The sequence below is a fragment of the Stenella coeruleoalba genome (assembly GCF_951394435.1).
Source record: "Stenella coeruleoalba genome assembly, chromosome: 16".
In the NCBI taxonomy this organism is placed as follows: Eukaryota; Metazoa; Chordata; class Mammalia; order Artiodactyla; family Delphinidae; genus Stenella; species Stenella coeruleoalba.
Window position 1 is genome coordinate 77,949,361 of NC_137162.1, and position 15,495 is coordinate 77,964,855.

General features: G+C 44.7%; 1 protein-coding gene across 2 annotated transcripts in view; it reads left to right on the forward strand.

Moving 5' to 3' along the window:
* The window catches only part of NID1 (nidogen 1), a 94,281-nt gene extending 79,256 nt beyond the window's left edge, over window positions 1–15,025 (forward strand). For both annotated transcript variants that reach the window (XM_079899312.1, XM_079899311.1), the window contains exons 15-20: window positions 1,934–2,060; window positions 5,740–5,911; window positions 8,151–8,308; window positions 10,807–10,930; window positions 11,601–11,713; window positions 12,698–15,025. In XM_079899312.1, coding sequence (XP_079755438.1) covers window positions 1,934–2,060; window positions 5,740–5,911; window positions 8,151–8,308; window positions 10,807–10,930; window positions 11,601–11,713; window positions 12,698–12,819 — 816 coding nt within the window. In that variant the 3' untranslated portion in view covers window positions 12,820–15,025. The remainder of the gene's footprint in view (window positions 1–1,933; window positions 2,061–5,739; window positions 5,912–8,150; window positions 8,309–10,806; window positions 10,931–11,600; window positions 11,714–12,697) is intronic.
* Window positions 15,026–15,495: the final 470 nt, after the last annotated feature.

Here is a 15,495-nt window from a genome sequence, read left to right on the forward strand (position 1 = left end):
GTTTATCCATTCATCCATCACTGGAGAACTTGGGCTGCTTCCACCTTTTGGCTATTGTGAATAGTGTTGCTATGTACATGGATTTACAAACATCTGTTCAAGTCCTTGCTTTCACTTCTTTTGTATATAGACAAGACCTGGAATTACATGGTAATTCCATTTTTAATTTTTTGAGGAACCACTGTACGGTTTTCCTTAGCACTGCACCATTTTGCATTCCCACCACCAGAGCACAAAGGTTCCAATTTCCCTTCTACCTTGTCAACACTTATTATTTTCTGTTTTTTAATTGTAGCCATCCTAATATATGTAAAGTGGTATCTCATTGTGGTTTTGATTTGCATTTCTCTAATGATTAGTGATGTTAGCATCTTGTCATATACTTACGGACAATTTATATATCTTTGGAAAAATGTCTATTCATATCCTTTGCCCATTTTGTAATTGGGTTGTTTTGTTCTTATTGTTACTGAGTTGTACGAGTTCTTTATATATTCTATCAACCCCTTATCAGTTACATGATTTGCAACTATTTTATCACCTTCCGTGGGTTGGTTGCCTTTTCACTTTGTTGATTGTGTCTTTTACTGAACAAAAGCTTTTAATTTTGATAAGATCCAATTTATCTATTTTTGCTTTGATGTCATATCCAAGAAATCATTGCCAAATCCAATGTTATGAGGCTTTCAACTATGTTTTCTTCTAAGAGTTTTGTATTTTTAGCTCTTACATTTAGACTTTCGCTTCATTTGGAGCTAATTTTTGTATATGGTGTATGGTAAGGATCTCTGTTCCTTTATGACATGAGTTTTGGAGGGCAAGTGTCTGCTGATAATAACCCTGATTCTCCCAGTAAAAGAGCATCCTGGTCTTACACTTCTGTGGTCCCCAGGGCCTCACTTTGCATTTCCATATACATTTTAGAGTAAGCTTATAAGTTTCTACCAAAAAGAAAAGGAAAGGAAAGGAAAGGGAAAAAAAAGAAAAGAAAAGCAAAGCCTGCTGGGATTTTGATATGGATAGCACTGGATCTTTAACTCTATTTAGGGATATCCTAAACTCTATTTTGGATATCTTAGCAATATTAAATCTTACGATCCATTAAACTAACATCTCTTCATTTATTTGGGTCTTCTTTAATTTCACTCTACAATGTTTTATAGTATTCAGTATAGAATCTTGCACATTTTAAAATACTTATTCTTAAATATTTTGCTGCTATTATGAACATTATTATTTTAAAATTCTACTTTTTGCTGGTATGTAGAAATACAATTTTACATTGACCTTGGATCCTGCAACCTTGCTAGATTCAATTTTTAGTTAAAATATTACTATAGGTTTCCCAGGAATTTCTACATAAATAATCATAGTCTTAAAATAGAGTGATTTTACCTCTTCCTTTCCAATATTTATGTCTTTTATTTAATTTTTATGATTTTCAGTTGGGCAAAGATTTCTTAGATGATATACAAAAAGCATTAGCCATAAAGAAAAATAAAATTGCACTTAATACACATTTAAAACTTTTGCTCTCCAAAAACATCATTAAGAAAATGAAAAAGTACTATTTACTGAGAAAAAATATACATACGTACATATATATATGTGTATGACAACAGATTTTTATCTGAAATATAGAAAGAACTCCTTCAACTCAATAATTTAATTTTTAAAATGGACAAAAGAGGGACTTCCCTGGCCATCCAGTGGTTAGGACTCCGCATTTCCTCTCCAGGGGGCATGGGTTTGATCCCTAGTTGGGGAACTAAGATCTTGTATGCTGCGTGACACAGCCAAAAAAAAAAAAAGACAAAGACTTGAAGACAATTCATTTCAAAAGGTATCTAAATGCCTCTAAGCACAGGAAAGAGTCCCACCATCATCATTCACTAGTAGGTGGACCCCTCTCACCACTGGTCTGCACTTCCAGGATAAAGTCATCATTGGACTGGCCTTCGACTGTGTGGACAAGATGGTTTACTGGACCGACATCAGTCAGCCTTCCATTGGGAGAGCCAGTCTGCATGGTGGAGAGCCAAGCACCATCATTCGACAAGGTGGGCAAGCAAATGTCAGTCTTCCTTTTGGGGTTTTGCTTCTAGCAGCCCACGTGGCTCTTGGGAGAGAGTGGAGGGATGCGGTGTATGGTTGTTTGCAGGATATGGTAATCTGAGAGGGGCTGTGTTCTCAACCTCAAACATTGCCCTTTCCAGCCTTCTCTGAAGAGTCCTCTGAGGACTCATCACTAAATCATGAACATCTTAGCTGGGATTTGTTGCTAGCCTAAGGAGAGTAAAATTAAAACGGGGTAAATGTCCATGCCTGTCTCTGAAAGCTTCTGTAGCCAGTTTTAAGGAATAATAAAGGCCAAACTCCACCATCCAGTTTGGATATACATTTCACCCTCTGGCTGCTGAGCCTAGAACCGATTCTCAGACTGTCTGCCCCAGGGTGGGTGGTCCATCAGGCAATAAGCAGATAGATCGTAAAGATGGAAGGATCACGAGCATATTGGCAAATATTGTCCCTGAGAAGTGAGTCTATTCGCAAGACAGTTTTCCAGTTGAAGGGTTGTCACTTCAACCTGTAATCTCATGGTGGGGTGGGTCTCCTCTCTTCTACCTCACCCCCACTGGACCTTGCTCAGATTGCCAGAAGAGTACAGAAAATCAGGCTGAACTCTTACAGACATTTCTGTTTTTGTTGCCTCACTGATGATAAAGCACATGGCACTTTGGCACAGCTTACCCCTCAACATTTAACCTCAATTCCTTAACTTACGGATGCTGATTTAAGCTGAGGACTCTATTATGTTAATGCCTACCTTCAACAAGCCAAGGCTATTTTACGTAGATATGTTGTATCAAGATTCAAGTCCATTATGACAAAAACCCAAGGGCCTGTAAAAATTCTCCTGTACTGAAAAGGTCAAATATTACACATTACGAAGTCTGTGACTCATCAGCTGACTTGCAGATATTTTCAATCAAAAGACATTGTCATGCCAATGATATTTGCTGTGTAAAATCATCTTGTTTCCTCTGCAAAACACTCAAATCAAAGATACATCCTTAAAATATATGAGCCTCTTTGGTATTTCTTTTTACTTGGGGCCAACTGTAGATTTTCTAATTTCCAATTTAACATTTCCCTAGAAATTGGTACTCTGGAAGGGTCCCTGTGCCTGCGGAGTAGCCCCTGGGGCATGTTTTTCCTTCCTTGGCTCCTTCGGAAGAGATGATGTAGCAGGAATTAAACTGAGGTTGAGTTAAATATGTCTGACTTTGGACATAGACCTCAAATCCTTTTCTGGAATCCAGTATGCTATTTAAATAATGTCTGCTAGTTTTCATGGCTTGCTTTAATGAACAGAAGTTTGAAAATGCCTTTTTGCATCTTATCACTGTTAAAAATGTTGTTGCTATTATCTGTGATTTAACTTCAAAACCCAGTGGAAGAGGGGAGTAGGTCATCGTTTGCTATTTCCTGTTGCTTTTGGAACTGATAATCCAAGAAAGCTTTAAGCTCAGTAAGAAACATTCCAGACAAAAGCCCACTGTGAAAACACAGAATTAAATCAGAATGTGATCTTTGTAGAAGAAAGATCCCTAGGGATACATTTTTTTTTTTTATTTCAAAAAGAGAGAAAGAAACTTCCACTTACATCTTCATCGTGGTATGTGTTGGTACATTCCTAGTGAGTGAAAATGGCAGTGTGTATCTTTTCTTTTTCTTTTCTTCTTAATTTCATAACGTCTGAATCCTGGGTTTCTCTGTCTTTCCTTGAGTTAAAGTCCTAGCCAAATATCTTTGAAAAGTATCGTCATCTGTTTCCTTTCAACATAATCAGTGTGGAATATATTGCCCTGACGTCTTCCCATCTTGCCCTGACTCACAGCAAAGGATGAGGTTTTCCAGGCCTTTCCTTTGGCTCCTTATCCCATAAAGTATTTTCCTGGTTGGGGAAGGAGGTATGGTTGCTCTTGGGTTTGACGTCAAGAGCAGGGCTGTTTATAAAGAGACAACGTGACACGGAGTTCCTTCCTGGAACTTGTAAAGAGACGCTCATTGAACAGCCTTCCCTGGTCCCACTGTTCTATGTGTGTCTGAATAGCTCATGCCTCTCAGACAGGATGTACTCATTCCAAATATACCCCAGAATGATTTCTTCTGATATTGTCTGAAAGTTGAAAGGGGCCTTTGGAGTTCAGTCTCACCATCTCTTTGCCTCTAGGGACATGGAAAATATTTTAATACTTTATAAATCTTTACTTTTGGATAGAACAATAAAGAACTTGTTTAAAATTAGAAACTGCTGTTTTTAATCCTTAATAAACTTCCTCTGTTGGGGGTCCTTTGAGGGGGCTTAGACATTGCCGGCATTCACAGTCATGATTGTATTAGGGGTCTAGTGAAAGCCGATGTGGAGGGGGCTGAAGGTCGGGATTGCTCCTCTATTGATGAAAGAACACAGTGCTGCACCTGCCACAACTAAGGAGCCAGCGAGCCACAACTAAGGAGCCAGCGAGCCACAACTAAGGAGCCCACCTGCCACAAATAAGACCCGATGCAACCAAATAAAGAAAGAAAGCAGAAAAAAAACAGTGCTGGGTTGGTTTCCTCGTTCCAGGCCCCTGGGGCAGGTTAGCTCCATCCTCGGCTCTCCCCCTTCCTGTTTCCACTTCCAGCTGTACTAGATGACCTTCGATTCTATAATCAGCAGAGGGGAAAGAATCCCAGATGACACCAGTAAAACCCTGGTGGGGTTTTAGCTTTTAACTTGATTGTATTTCTAGTCAGGAAACCATTGCAATCTTGAACTCCTGATTGGGTTAGGTGGGTGCTGAAGGTTCCCATTGCAGTCAGCTGTGGCAACCCCTGGCTTGAAAATCAGTTGCTTATAGCCTAGTAGGACTTCTGGGTGCTATTCACAATTCCTGACACCCCTTCTTTGTAATCCTAATACTTGTATCAAAGTAATAACAGCTGTGATTTCTTGCATATATTATTTCTCTGAAATAACCTTTTTTCCCCATTGATGAATAAGGTAAATCTGTCCCGTTCCCATCTTCAGATCTTCTGGTGCCTCCCCTTTGCATAAGGGATAAGCTCTAAGCTCATTAACACGGGCATCCTAATTTCATCTCTGGCCACCCTCCACCCTCGGGGTCTCCAGCCACACAAAATGACATATGGTTTACTTCAGGCCGTGTCTATTCTTCCTTTAGACCTATGTGCTGGTCCCACTACCTGGAAAACCTTTATCCAGGATCTTTGCCTGACAAAGTCCTGTTGTTTCTGCAGGAACCAGCTTTAGGAGGTGTTATCTCCCCCAGGAATCCTCCCCTGGTGTCCCCACGCTGAGTCCAGTGTCCCTCCTTCATGTTCCCACAGAACCTGGAACTCAGTCTGAACTGTGATTGGCTGTGGGCTTCTTCTTGAAGGCAGGGCCACAGCTTCAGCATCTTTATGGGCCTGGCTCCCAATGTAGTGCACAGGGTGGATGTCCATCGAGGGAATGAGTAGCATTTTTCAATTTGTCACTAAGTGTTACTTACCTTAAACAACAAGCATTGAACACTCCCATTTGCTTTTTTCAAGGTGCAAGGATTGGATGCCAGGTGAAATAGCACTGAGTAATCAGAAAAACCTCATCTTACTTGCTTTAAAAAATATCAGGAGTGTTTGGTGTTTGCTTCTAGATCTTGGAAGCCCATGTTTGGTGTTTGCTTCTAGATCTTGGAAGCCCAGAAGGCATTGCTCTTGACCATCTTGGCCGCAACATCTTCTGGACGGATTCTCACCTGGATCGGATAGAAGTTGCAAAGCTGGATGGGACCCAGCGCCGGGTGCTGTTTGAGACTGATTTGGTGAATCCCAGAGGCATCGTGACGGATTCCGTGAGAGGGTATCTTTGTGTAAATCTGTGTGTGCGTCTCTTCCATTTGCATCTGCCCTTTTGGATTTTCTCAAATGTTAGGCTATAACTCCAGCACTGCTCTCCTGAAATGAATGAGTTTAGGACGAGTGAGTCTACAGTCGGAGGCTTGCAGATATCCATGGTGAGATGGCAGTATGTTCACGTGTGATCATGGACTTGATACCGTGTTCCACTTTCCAATCTTTTACCAAGAGCCTTTGTAAGTTGACAGCTCAGAAATTGGATATTTCCACTTGGGTTGAATGGGAATCAACACCTGACTTGTATTGATCCCAGAAGAGTATCAAGGTAGCATAAATGTCCCCCTGGGGCTCCTTCCTGGGGACCAACCCAGCATGAACACCTTGGAGTCCCTCCCTATGGGTTTTGTCAGCATATCAGTGCTTTTTCTCCCTTTCCCTTACTGCAAGCTCTACATCTTACACACCAGGCCCGTGTCTCCTTGACGCTTTGACTCTTTCCCTTTGAGCCACACCTCTTGTTCTGTGGCCACTCAACCACCTGCCTGACAGCAGGTGCCTTGACCACTGCTTCTGCCAGCCTTGCTTCTGGGCTTCATCCCCTGGGTCTGCTGTGCCTTCCTGTGTGGTGACAGCATATGGGAATTATTCCCATGTGTTTATGTCAGTTATGGTGTTCTGGGGTTTTTTGTTGTTGTTGTTGTTGTTTGTATTTGCGGTACGCGGGCCTCTCACTGTTGTGGCCTCTCCCGTTGCGGAGCACAGGCTCTGGACGCGCAGGCTCAGCGGCCATGGCTCACGGGCCCAGCCGCTCCACGGCATGTGGGATCTTTCCGGACCGGGGCACAAACCCGTGTCCCCTGCGTCGGCAGGTGGACTCTCAACCACTGCGCCACCAGGGAAGCCCGTTCTGGGGTTTTTTAAACAGTTTTACTGAGATATAATACGTAACTTATGTTTAAGGGGAGTGAAATCGAGAGTAACAGAAAGATTCAAGTGAAGAGCCAGATCCAGGGGTCTTTGCAAAGGAAAATGTCTTGACGCCTGCAGATCCTTTTCAGCCGTTCTGTGTCTCAGTGTCTGCTAATGTCTTCACCATGGGTTCTTTATAAGTGTTTTTTTTCCATAATGAACTTTATTTTTTAAATTTTATTTTAATTTTTTTTGGCTGCCCCTTGCAGCTTGCAGGGTCTTAGTTCCCCAACCAGGGATGGAACCCAGGCCCTCAGCAGTGAAAGCGCGGAGTCCTAACCCCTGGACCGCCAAGGAATTCCCCTCGTTTAAAGTTTTTTGTTGTTGTTGTTATTTTTTTAACTTTTTATTTTATATTAGAGTCAAGTTGATTTACAGTGTTGTGTCAGTTTCAGGTGTACAGCAAAGTGATTCAGTTATACATATACATGTATCTATTCTTTTTCAAATTCTTTTCCCATTTAGGTTGTTACGTAATATTGAACAGAGTTCCCTCTGCCATATAGTAGGTCTTGCTGGTTATCCATTGTTTTAAAATTAATTAATTAATTAATTATTTTTTTGGCCGCGTTGCATTTTCACTGCTGCGCGCAGGCTTTCTCTAGTTGCATCAAGCGGGGGCTATTCTTCGTTGCGGTGCGCGCGCTTCTCATTGAGGTGGCTTCTCTTGTTGCAGAGCATGGGCTCTAGGCATCTGGGCTTCAGTAGTTGTGGCATGCAGTCTCAGTAGTTGTGGCGCATGGGCTCTAGAGCACAGGCTCAGTAGTTGTGGCTTGCGGGCACTAGAGCGCAGGCTCAGTAGTTGTGGCTCGTGGGCTCTAGAGTGCAGGCTCAGTAGTTGTGGCACACAGGCTTAGATGCTCTGTGGCGTGTGAGATCCTCCAGGACCAGGGCTCGAACCCGTGTCCCCTGCATTAGCAGGCGGATTCTTTTTTTTTTTTTAACATCTTTATTGGGGTATAATTGCTTTACAATGGTGTGTTAGTTTCTGCTTTATAACAAAGTGAATCAGTTATACATATACATATGTTCCCATATCTCTTCCCTCTTGCGTCTCCCTCCCTCCCATGGCAGGCGGATTCTTAACCACTGCACCACCAGTAGCGTGTACATGTCAATCCCAAACTCCCTAACTATCCCTCCCCCCAACCCTTCTCCTCTGGTAACCATAAGTTCATTCTCCAAGTCTGTGAGTCTTAAGTGTTTTCTAAGTGAACTTTTTCTCATGCATCTTCATATTTTTCTTCCTCTTTCTCCTCCTTTTCCTCCTCCAGGAATCTTTATTGGACAGACTGGAACAGAGATAGCCCCAAAATCGAAACTTCCTACATGGATGGCACAAACCGGAGGATCCTTGTGCAGGATGACCTGGGTTTGCCCAACGGGCTGACCTTTGACGCTTACTCATCTCAACTCTGCTGGGTGGATGCAGGTGATGGAAAGCCCCAGGCCTGGCTCCCGGGGTTGGAACAGTGCCTTGTTTTTTACCAAACAATTATTGTTACCCCCTGTACTATCAAGATTATCTGTTATGGGGAAGAGAGCTTAAGATAACTGCTTTTTTCCTGCACAAACAATAGCTGCATATCTTTGCTCTGAAATTTATTGTTTCTCTAGGCTTGACACAGTCTAGGGAGAGCTCTTAATCTTCCAGGTCAGGGGTCAGCAAACTACAGCCCTGGGACAAATCCAACCTCCTTGGTATAACCCAGGAGCTATAAACGGTTTTCACATTTTAAAAAAAATTAATTTATTTATTTGTTTTTATTTTTGGCCGTGTTGGGTCTTCATTGCTGCGCACAGGTTTTCTCTAGTTGCGGCAACTCTTCGCTGCGGTGCGTGGGCTTCTCGTTGCGGTGGCTTCTCTTGTTGCAGAGCACGGGCTCTAGGCGCGCGGGCTTTGGTAGTTGTGGCTTCAGTAATTGTGGCTCATGGGCTCTAGAGCGCAGGATCAGTAGTTTTGGTACACAGGCTTAGTTGCTCCGCGGCATGTGGGATCTTGCCAGACCAGGGCTCGAACCCGTGTCCCCTGCATTGGCAGCCAGATTCCTAACCACAGCACGACCAGGGAAGCCCCGGTTTTCACATTTTTAAATGTTACATTTTAAAAGGTTATATACAGCACGTGGAAAGGAGGGCCTCTGGAGTGTGGAGTTCTGGAGTTTGGAGAGAGAAAACTGTAGCTGGAGCTTCAGCTTCCTGTTTGCCACCAACAAAATTATCAGCATCTTGCATCAACCGTGCGCTATCGATCCCTCCCTCTCTCCTACTCATTTCCCTCAAGCATTTTAAGAAGCCCCAGTGAAGAGCCTTAAAGAAGCAGTCCAGGATCATGCATTCTCATTGCCTCTTGGAAAACAGGGAGGCCTCCATGGCAAGTTCCCACCTCACGTAGGAAGAGAAGGGCCACATAAAGGGAAAAGAACTTCCAAAGATATAAAGAAGGTGTCTGATTCCTCCACATCCAATAGTACTTGTGTACAAAGCTTTAAAAGATGGAAGCAGAGTTTGATGGGCCTGCCTGCAGTTACCAGTGCCATCGTGTGCTCTGGACTCTACCCATTTTTACTGAGTGTATAATCTACATGGTCATTTCTAACTGAGTACTACGCCGTCATACGACGTCACCGAGGCCTCCAAAACACTGTGTATTTTAATTTGCATTTTTATAAGACTGTTTAGGCAAGCTCAAGTGGTAATGCAAAATTTCTTATTATAGGATGCTTCGGAGTTTCAGATTTAAGACAATGACAACTTAATTCAGTTGGCATTAGAGCTATCTAAAAGTTTTTTCAATCCATAGACTGTTTTGCAGACAAACTAGTTGGCTCAAATTTATTAGTCTCACACTCCTGCTGAGGCTCATTTTATATTTCACATGCAAGAATCTGAACGTCTCAGAAATGTAGTGCAAATCACGCATTCCGCCTAGTCATACTCATTTTCAGTACGGTCAAGTCTTCTCCCAAAGACCAAATGATTTGATAGAAATACTCTACCTTTCAGACTGGGGACAAACTAAACCTTGGCATTTTCAGTAAACTATTTGTTTACATTAATAAAATAGATTGATACTGTAAAATAAATAAATAAAAGGTTATATAAATGCTTATATAATGTCCTGGGTTTTTGCCTCTTGGCTCACAAAACCTAAACTAGTTACTAACTGGCCCTTTAAGAAAAAGTTTGCTGACCCCCCAGAGCCTGTCCTCATCCTGATACCTATTAAGCACGTCACAACTTAACATTCTTGTAGCTCCCTCTTGTCCCCGGGGGCTTAGGCAGGACTTGAGGCCAAGGAAGATAAAGTAATGCAGCCCTGATGTGTGCTCCGGCCTGGGCAGATTTGGGGTGTCCCTCAGGCGAGGGATGTGGGCAAGATGCTCAGCCGGGGAGGAATGTCAGCCATCCATCAAGTCTCTCTTGTGTTCCTGCTTTGTTCTAGACACTGTCGGGTGCCACGGGGGATGCAGGGAGTAAAGCGTGCGCAGTTAAGTGAAAGCCCAAGCCTTAAGTTGGTCATGATGCGGGTATTGATGCGAGGCTGTGCAGCTCGGCAATTCTAAGGGCTCTGAATGCAGGGAGGGGAGGTGTGGAGAGGCTTCAAGGAGGAGGGGCTTGAGCAGGAGCTGGAAGATGGCATCGTTCCTAAGTCCCCGGGAACTGGTGAAACGGGGTGCTCTTCCTCTGCTCCAGCTTCTGTCTCCCCGTCAGAACCAGGTATGGGTACTGGATGGAGGGGGTGTTGATCAGTGAGGGGCCAGGGAGGATGAACAGACAACTTTCCAGTTTAGAAGAGCAACTCTTGTGTTCTCTAGGATATGAGCCTGTAGCGCTCCCTCTCACCCTTGCCCTCATTACTCTCGTTTTTGGATACAAAGGGCCCATTTCTTGTATGAACAATGGACGATTTGTGTTTGCCCCACACAGGCACCCATCGGGCCGAATGCCTGAAGCCCGATCAGCCCAACAGACGCAAGGTTCTTGAAGGGCTCCAGTATCCTTTCGCCGTTACAAGCTTCGGGAAGAATCTCTATTACACAGACTGGAAGACGTACGTCAGCAGCTGGAGCGTGGGGGCCGGGGGGCCTGCCCTGCCGCCCTCTCTGGAGGCCACGCCCTTCCCAAGTGGCCTCTTGGCTTGACCTTCCCGCCTCCAGAGGTGCCCCCTCTGCCTCGCCCTTTGGTTGTCAGAGAGGAGGGCAAGGAATGGGAGGCGGGGCTTCTAGGGAAGCAGGGGGTGCCACGTACCATCTGGATGCTCCTGGATGGGCAGCTTCAAGTGCAGACTTGGACTTCCTGGGCATGTCTATTCTCTCCCCAGGAGCCGATCTCGGTCACTTGGCTGGTGGGCTCCATGCCCCCATTTTATTTTAATTCTTAAACTGCAGTATTCCCAAAGCCGCTTCTTGACCAGCTCTTCCCGCAGGAAGGTGGGGTTAAACCGAGCAAGCAGATGTGGCAAGGGCATCTGTATAGAAAGTCGATTTCCCAGCTTGGAATTTAGAGCCCGAGGGAAGAGCTAGCTGACCTTTTCCAATTTTTTTTTTTTTAAGAAGCCAGAGAACTGCACGCCTGTCTCATCCCAGGAAGAGGGAGGGATGGCTAGGAAGCAAGGCCAGTGAATCTGTTGATGGCCTCCAAACAACAAAAGAGGCTGCCCCCTAGAGAAGAGTTCAAGACCTTAGATGTATTGTAACCTCCCATCTTTTGGTGCTCTGTAGGAATTCCGTGGTTGCTGTGGATCTCGCTATTTCCAGAGAGACGGATTCCTTCCATCCCCACAAAGAGACCCGGCTGTATGGCATCACCACCGCCCTGTCTCAGTGTCCTGAAGGTAACTCACCTGTGCTGTAACTGGTCAGGGGGCTGGAAGCACTCTGGGGCTCAGAGCCCACACTCCGGCTGCTACCTATGTGGCCTCTCGTAGCCCTTATCACGTGGCAGGTGAGACACAGTCCCTTCCGTCATGGGTCTTCATTATTGAGTAGGTGAGCCAAGATGAATCAATAGAAAATGTTAAAGAATGAAGTGGATCGAGGATAAGGGTGAGGAAAAGTCTAAAAGTATGCGGTCTTCAGGTTCCAAGGAGGAACATCAGTGTTAGGATCTCTGCTGCTTTAAAATCCATCCATTTGGCCTGCCAGCAACAGCAGTAATTCATAATAATAATAATTACCAGGCAAACATGGATGTGATACTTACTGTGAGCTAGGTACGTCACATATATTAAGTCACTTAGCATACTAAGTGCTTCGTATCCACTCGTTCACTTAATCCTTGTAGCAACCCTATGAGGTAGGTACTATTATTATGCTCACCTTATAAATAAGGAAACGGAAGCCACTTGCCCAGAGTCACACGGTCACTCATGGTGCTCACGATGGCAGAACCAGGGATGAGCTATGCAGCCTGGCTTGAGTCTATGCTAGGCTGCCTCTCCAAATTCTCTCCCCTAACCCAACCTCCTTCCTGGTTTCCCTCCTGTCCCCCAGTCAAGTGGCCAAGCTAGATAAAGAACACATTGTGCTTTAAAATTCCAACCCCATTTTCTGTTCAGAGCTGGAAAACCCTCCCTGAGATCTGTTTAATAGCTTCAGTGGTAAATCTGCGTAGCCCCCAGATCAGGAATCAAGGTTTTTGCACATCTGGCAAATCCTTAATGATGAGGAAACAGCCGATAGATAAGCTGAGCTGAGGGCCCTGTGCAGCCTTCCCTGTTCCCCAGGAGCCCCCACAAGCTTGGCCTCCCAGAGACCAAAAAGGGGTGTAGTATGGAGGCCACTCTCTTAGCTGTTGAGCTGACTTCTGCCTTTTCCAGGTCACAACTACTGCTCAGTGAACAATGGTGGCTGCACCCACCTCTGCTTGGCCACCCCAGGAAGCAGGACCTGCCGTTGCCCTGACAATACCCTGGGCGTTGACTGTATCGAGCGGAAATGAAGACAAGAGTGCCTCATTCCCTCCCTAAAGTATTTCACAGCAACACCCTACTTGAAAGGGTCCAGACTGAAAACTGTCTGACCTGGTGGCTAAGTGGACACCAGGTCCAGGGCCAACCCAGCCTGAACCCCAACAGCATTGCCCTCACTGTTCCCCAAAACATATGCCCTGCACTTCTGGAATGGGAAAGCCTCTACTCCTACGCAAAGACAGAAAACCTCCCTGACCCCAACCCGCAGACAAGCTTATACAGCCCTGAGTGAAGATTATATGCCCCATCCTGGTGCTGGAAACTTTCCCCAACCTTAACACCCCAGTGGTGAGTAGAACCTCCCCAGGCCTGAACTGCCCCTTCCCTGTGGCCTTACGAGCTCAGCCTCACTCTGAGATACCCATCATCCCGTCAGCTGCTGAACACACCAGCCAGGATTGTCTAGGCAAGGCTGTGAGCAAAGGAGGGAGTTAGCCCTCCCACACTTTCGTCTTGGTGCTCTGATTTCCCTTTTTATACTCCTGGCTTTGAACCCCTGAGTTCTGTACCACCTGCATCCTGCCCAAGGCCCACATTATAGAGAGCAAGCCCTGCTTTTTGGTCAAAACCCACCCTGTCCGAAGGATACATGGGTATTTGGTGGATGATACTGAGAAACCTCTCCCAGCTAAATTATTGGCATTTCAGCAGTCGTCTTTGGTAGTCAAATGCTCAAATCAAAGGAGTGTCCTGCAGTAGGACTTTCAATGTGTGGAGTCAGATGTTTGAGGATGGGGATTCTATAGATGTGCCTTAAATTATACCAAAGATGACCAGAGCACTTGGATCCTAGCATCTGGTCTCTGGGGTGGCACAGCCCCACTGCTGGCACCTGTATCCAGCCTCCTAATGGAGACCCATCTGAGACACAGGCTGGGGCTGGTACCAGAGATGACACCCCCTATAGTCCCTCACCTCTGGCCTCCACCCATGAGATCCAATCTACAATCAACCATAAGCTTTCTTCTCCTTTGTTTCTCCCTCTATCCATGGCCCTTGCTGGCTGTATTCTCATGCAAAATCACAATCCAGGAGGGCCAAACTGAATATTTATACTAGTGATCCAGACCATTTATTGCTCATTGGTGTAATTAAAAGGACCATTGCCACATTTCATGTGTATGTTTCTACAGTTTGTTTAGAAAACCTCTCCTGACTATATATAGCTAGTGGGTTTTTTTTGTTTGTTTGCTTGTTGTTTTTTTGTCAGCTGCTTCCCAGAGTCCTAAAATGATAGAAATTTTGGACTGAAAGCTGAGATTAAGGAATTTGAGTCAGTAAAGATCGGGGTAAGGGAGTAGAGAAGACTCAGAAGTATCTCAAAGAGACTGACCAAGAGCAGGAATGGAAAGCCCAAGAGAAAGGGTGGAGGAGGGGATTTAACAATAGCAATGAGAAAAATTCTTAAATAACGCCAAAGAAAAAAATGGTATGTCCTTGCCAGAGAACACTTATACACTTGACATGGAAGAATATGCCTGTTTTTCTCCGTAAGGAAGAGACCCCTCTTCTTATCTGCAAACCTCAGGACACTCAGCCCCTCCCACCCCCTTTTCTGCAGTACATGAGACCTGAATCAAGAGAGCCTTTCCTTGAATAATTGGAGTTTGTTTTGAGAGGCACATATCCCCAAGAATCACAAGGTTTGGGGAACACATGGGTCTTTTATATAGCCCAACCCCATAAATTAGTTTAATTTTATATTTATCATTCCATATTGAGCCCTCTATAGCAAATGTTTTGTCATGACTTTGTATAATGTTTATAACTATCTTATTCATTTTACTAAACTCATTCTAAAATTTTGTAAATGATAAATTCTTAAACTGTGGAAACCATTGAAGGTGCTTATTAACTGTTCCCCAGATTTGTACAAGTATTGGATGATTATTTGAGTTTACAGCTGTATAAATATTAGTGCAGAAAATAAATTTTTTTTTTTGTTAAAAAATCTCCCTCTATCTTGTATGAATGAAGATATTTAATCTCGGGAGGCGGATTCACAATGGAAACATAGCCATTTAATAATCTGCAAAACCTATTTAGTCCCCAGTGTTTTAAGGGATGGTTTGTTTCCCAAGTGAGTCCCTGAACTTAGGGGCTGATATTTGACTTAAAAATTAATTCTATTGTGGACATCAAGTCACCCTTTTAAACATTGTTTTCATTTTTTTTTTTTTTGCGGTTCGCGGGCCTCTCACTGTTGTGGCCTCTCCCGTTGCGGAGCACAGGCCCCGGACGCGCAGGCTCAGCAGCCATGGCTCACGGGCCCAGCCGCTCCGCGGCATGTGGGATCCTCCCGGACCGGGGCACAAGCCCGTGTCCCCTGCATCGGCAGGTGGGCTCCCAACCACTGCGCCACGAGGGAAGCCCAAACATTGTTTTCATTTTTTAGAAAAATTTTAGCTACAGGCAATAGGGTTTCCTGATTCAGTTCTGAAGATGAGCTGTGTTTTTCTCCCCTCCTCATGTCCAGAAGGAACAAAGATACCTTCCTGACCTTGGCCACAGAGTGAGACCCCCGTTCCGTTCTAAGCTGCCACCAATGGGAAGTGCCACCCGTGCCGACCCCTGGGGGGATGAGAATGGACCGTTGACTTGGACAGAGTGAAGGGGGCTCAGAAATAGCAGGAACAAGGTGCTCA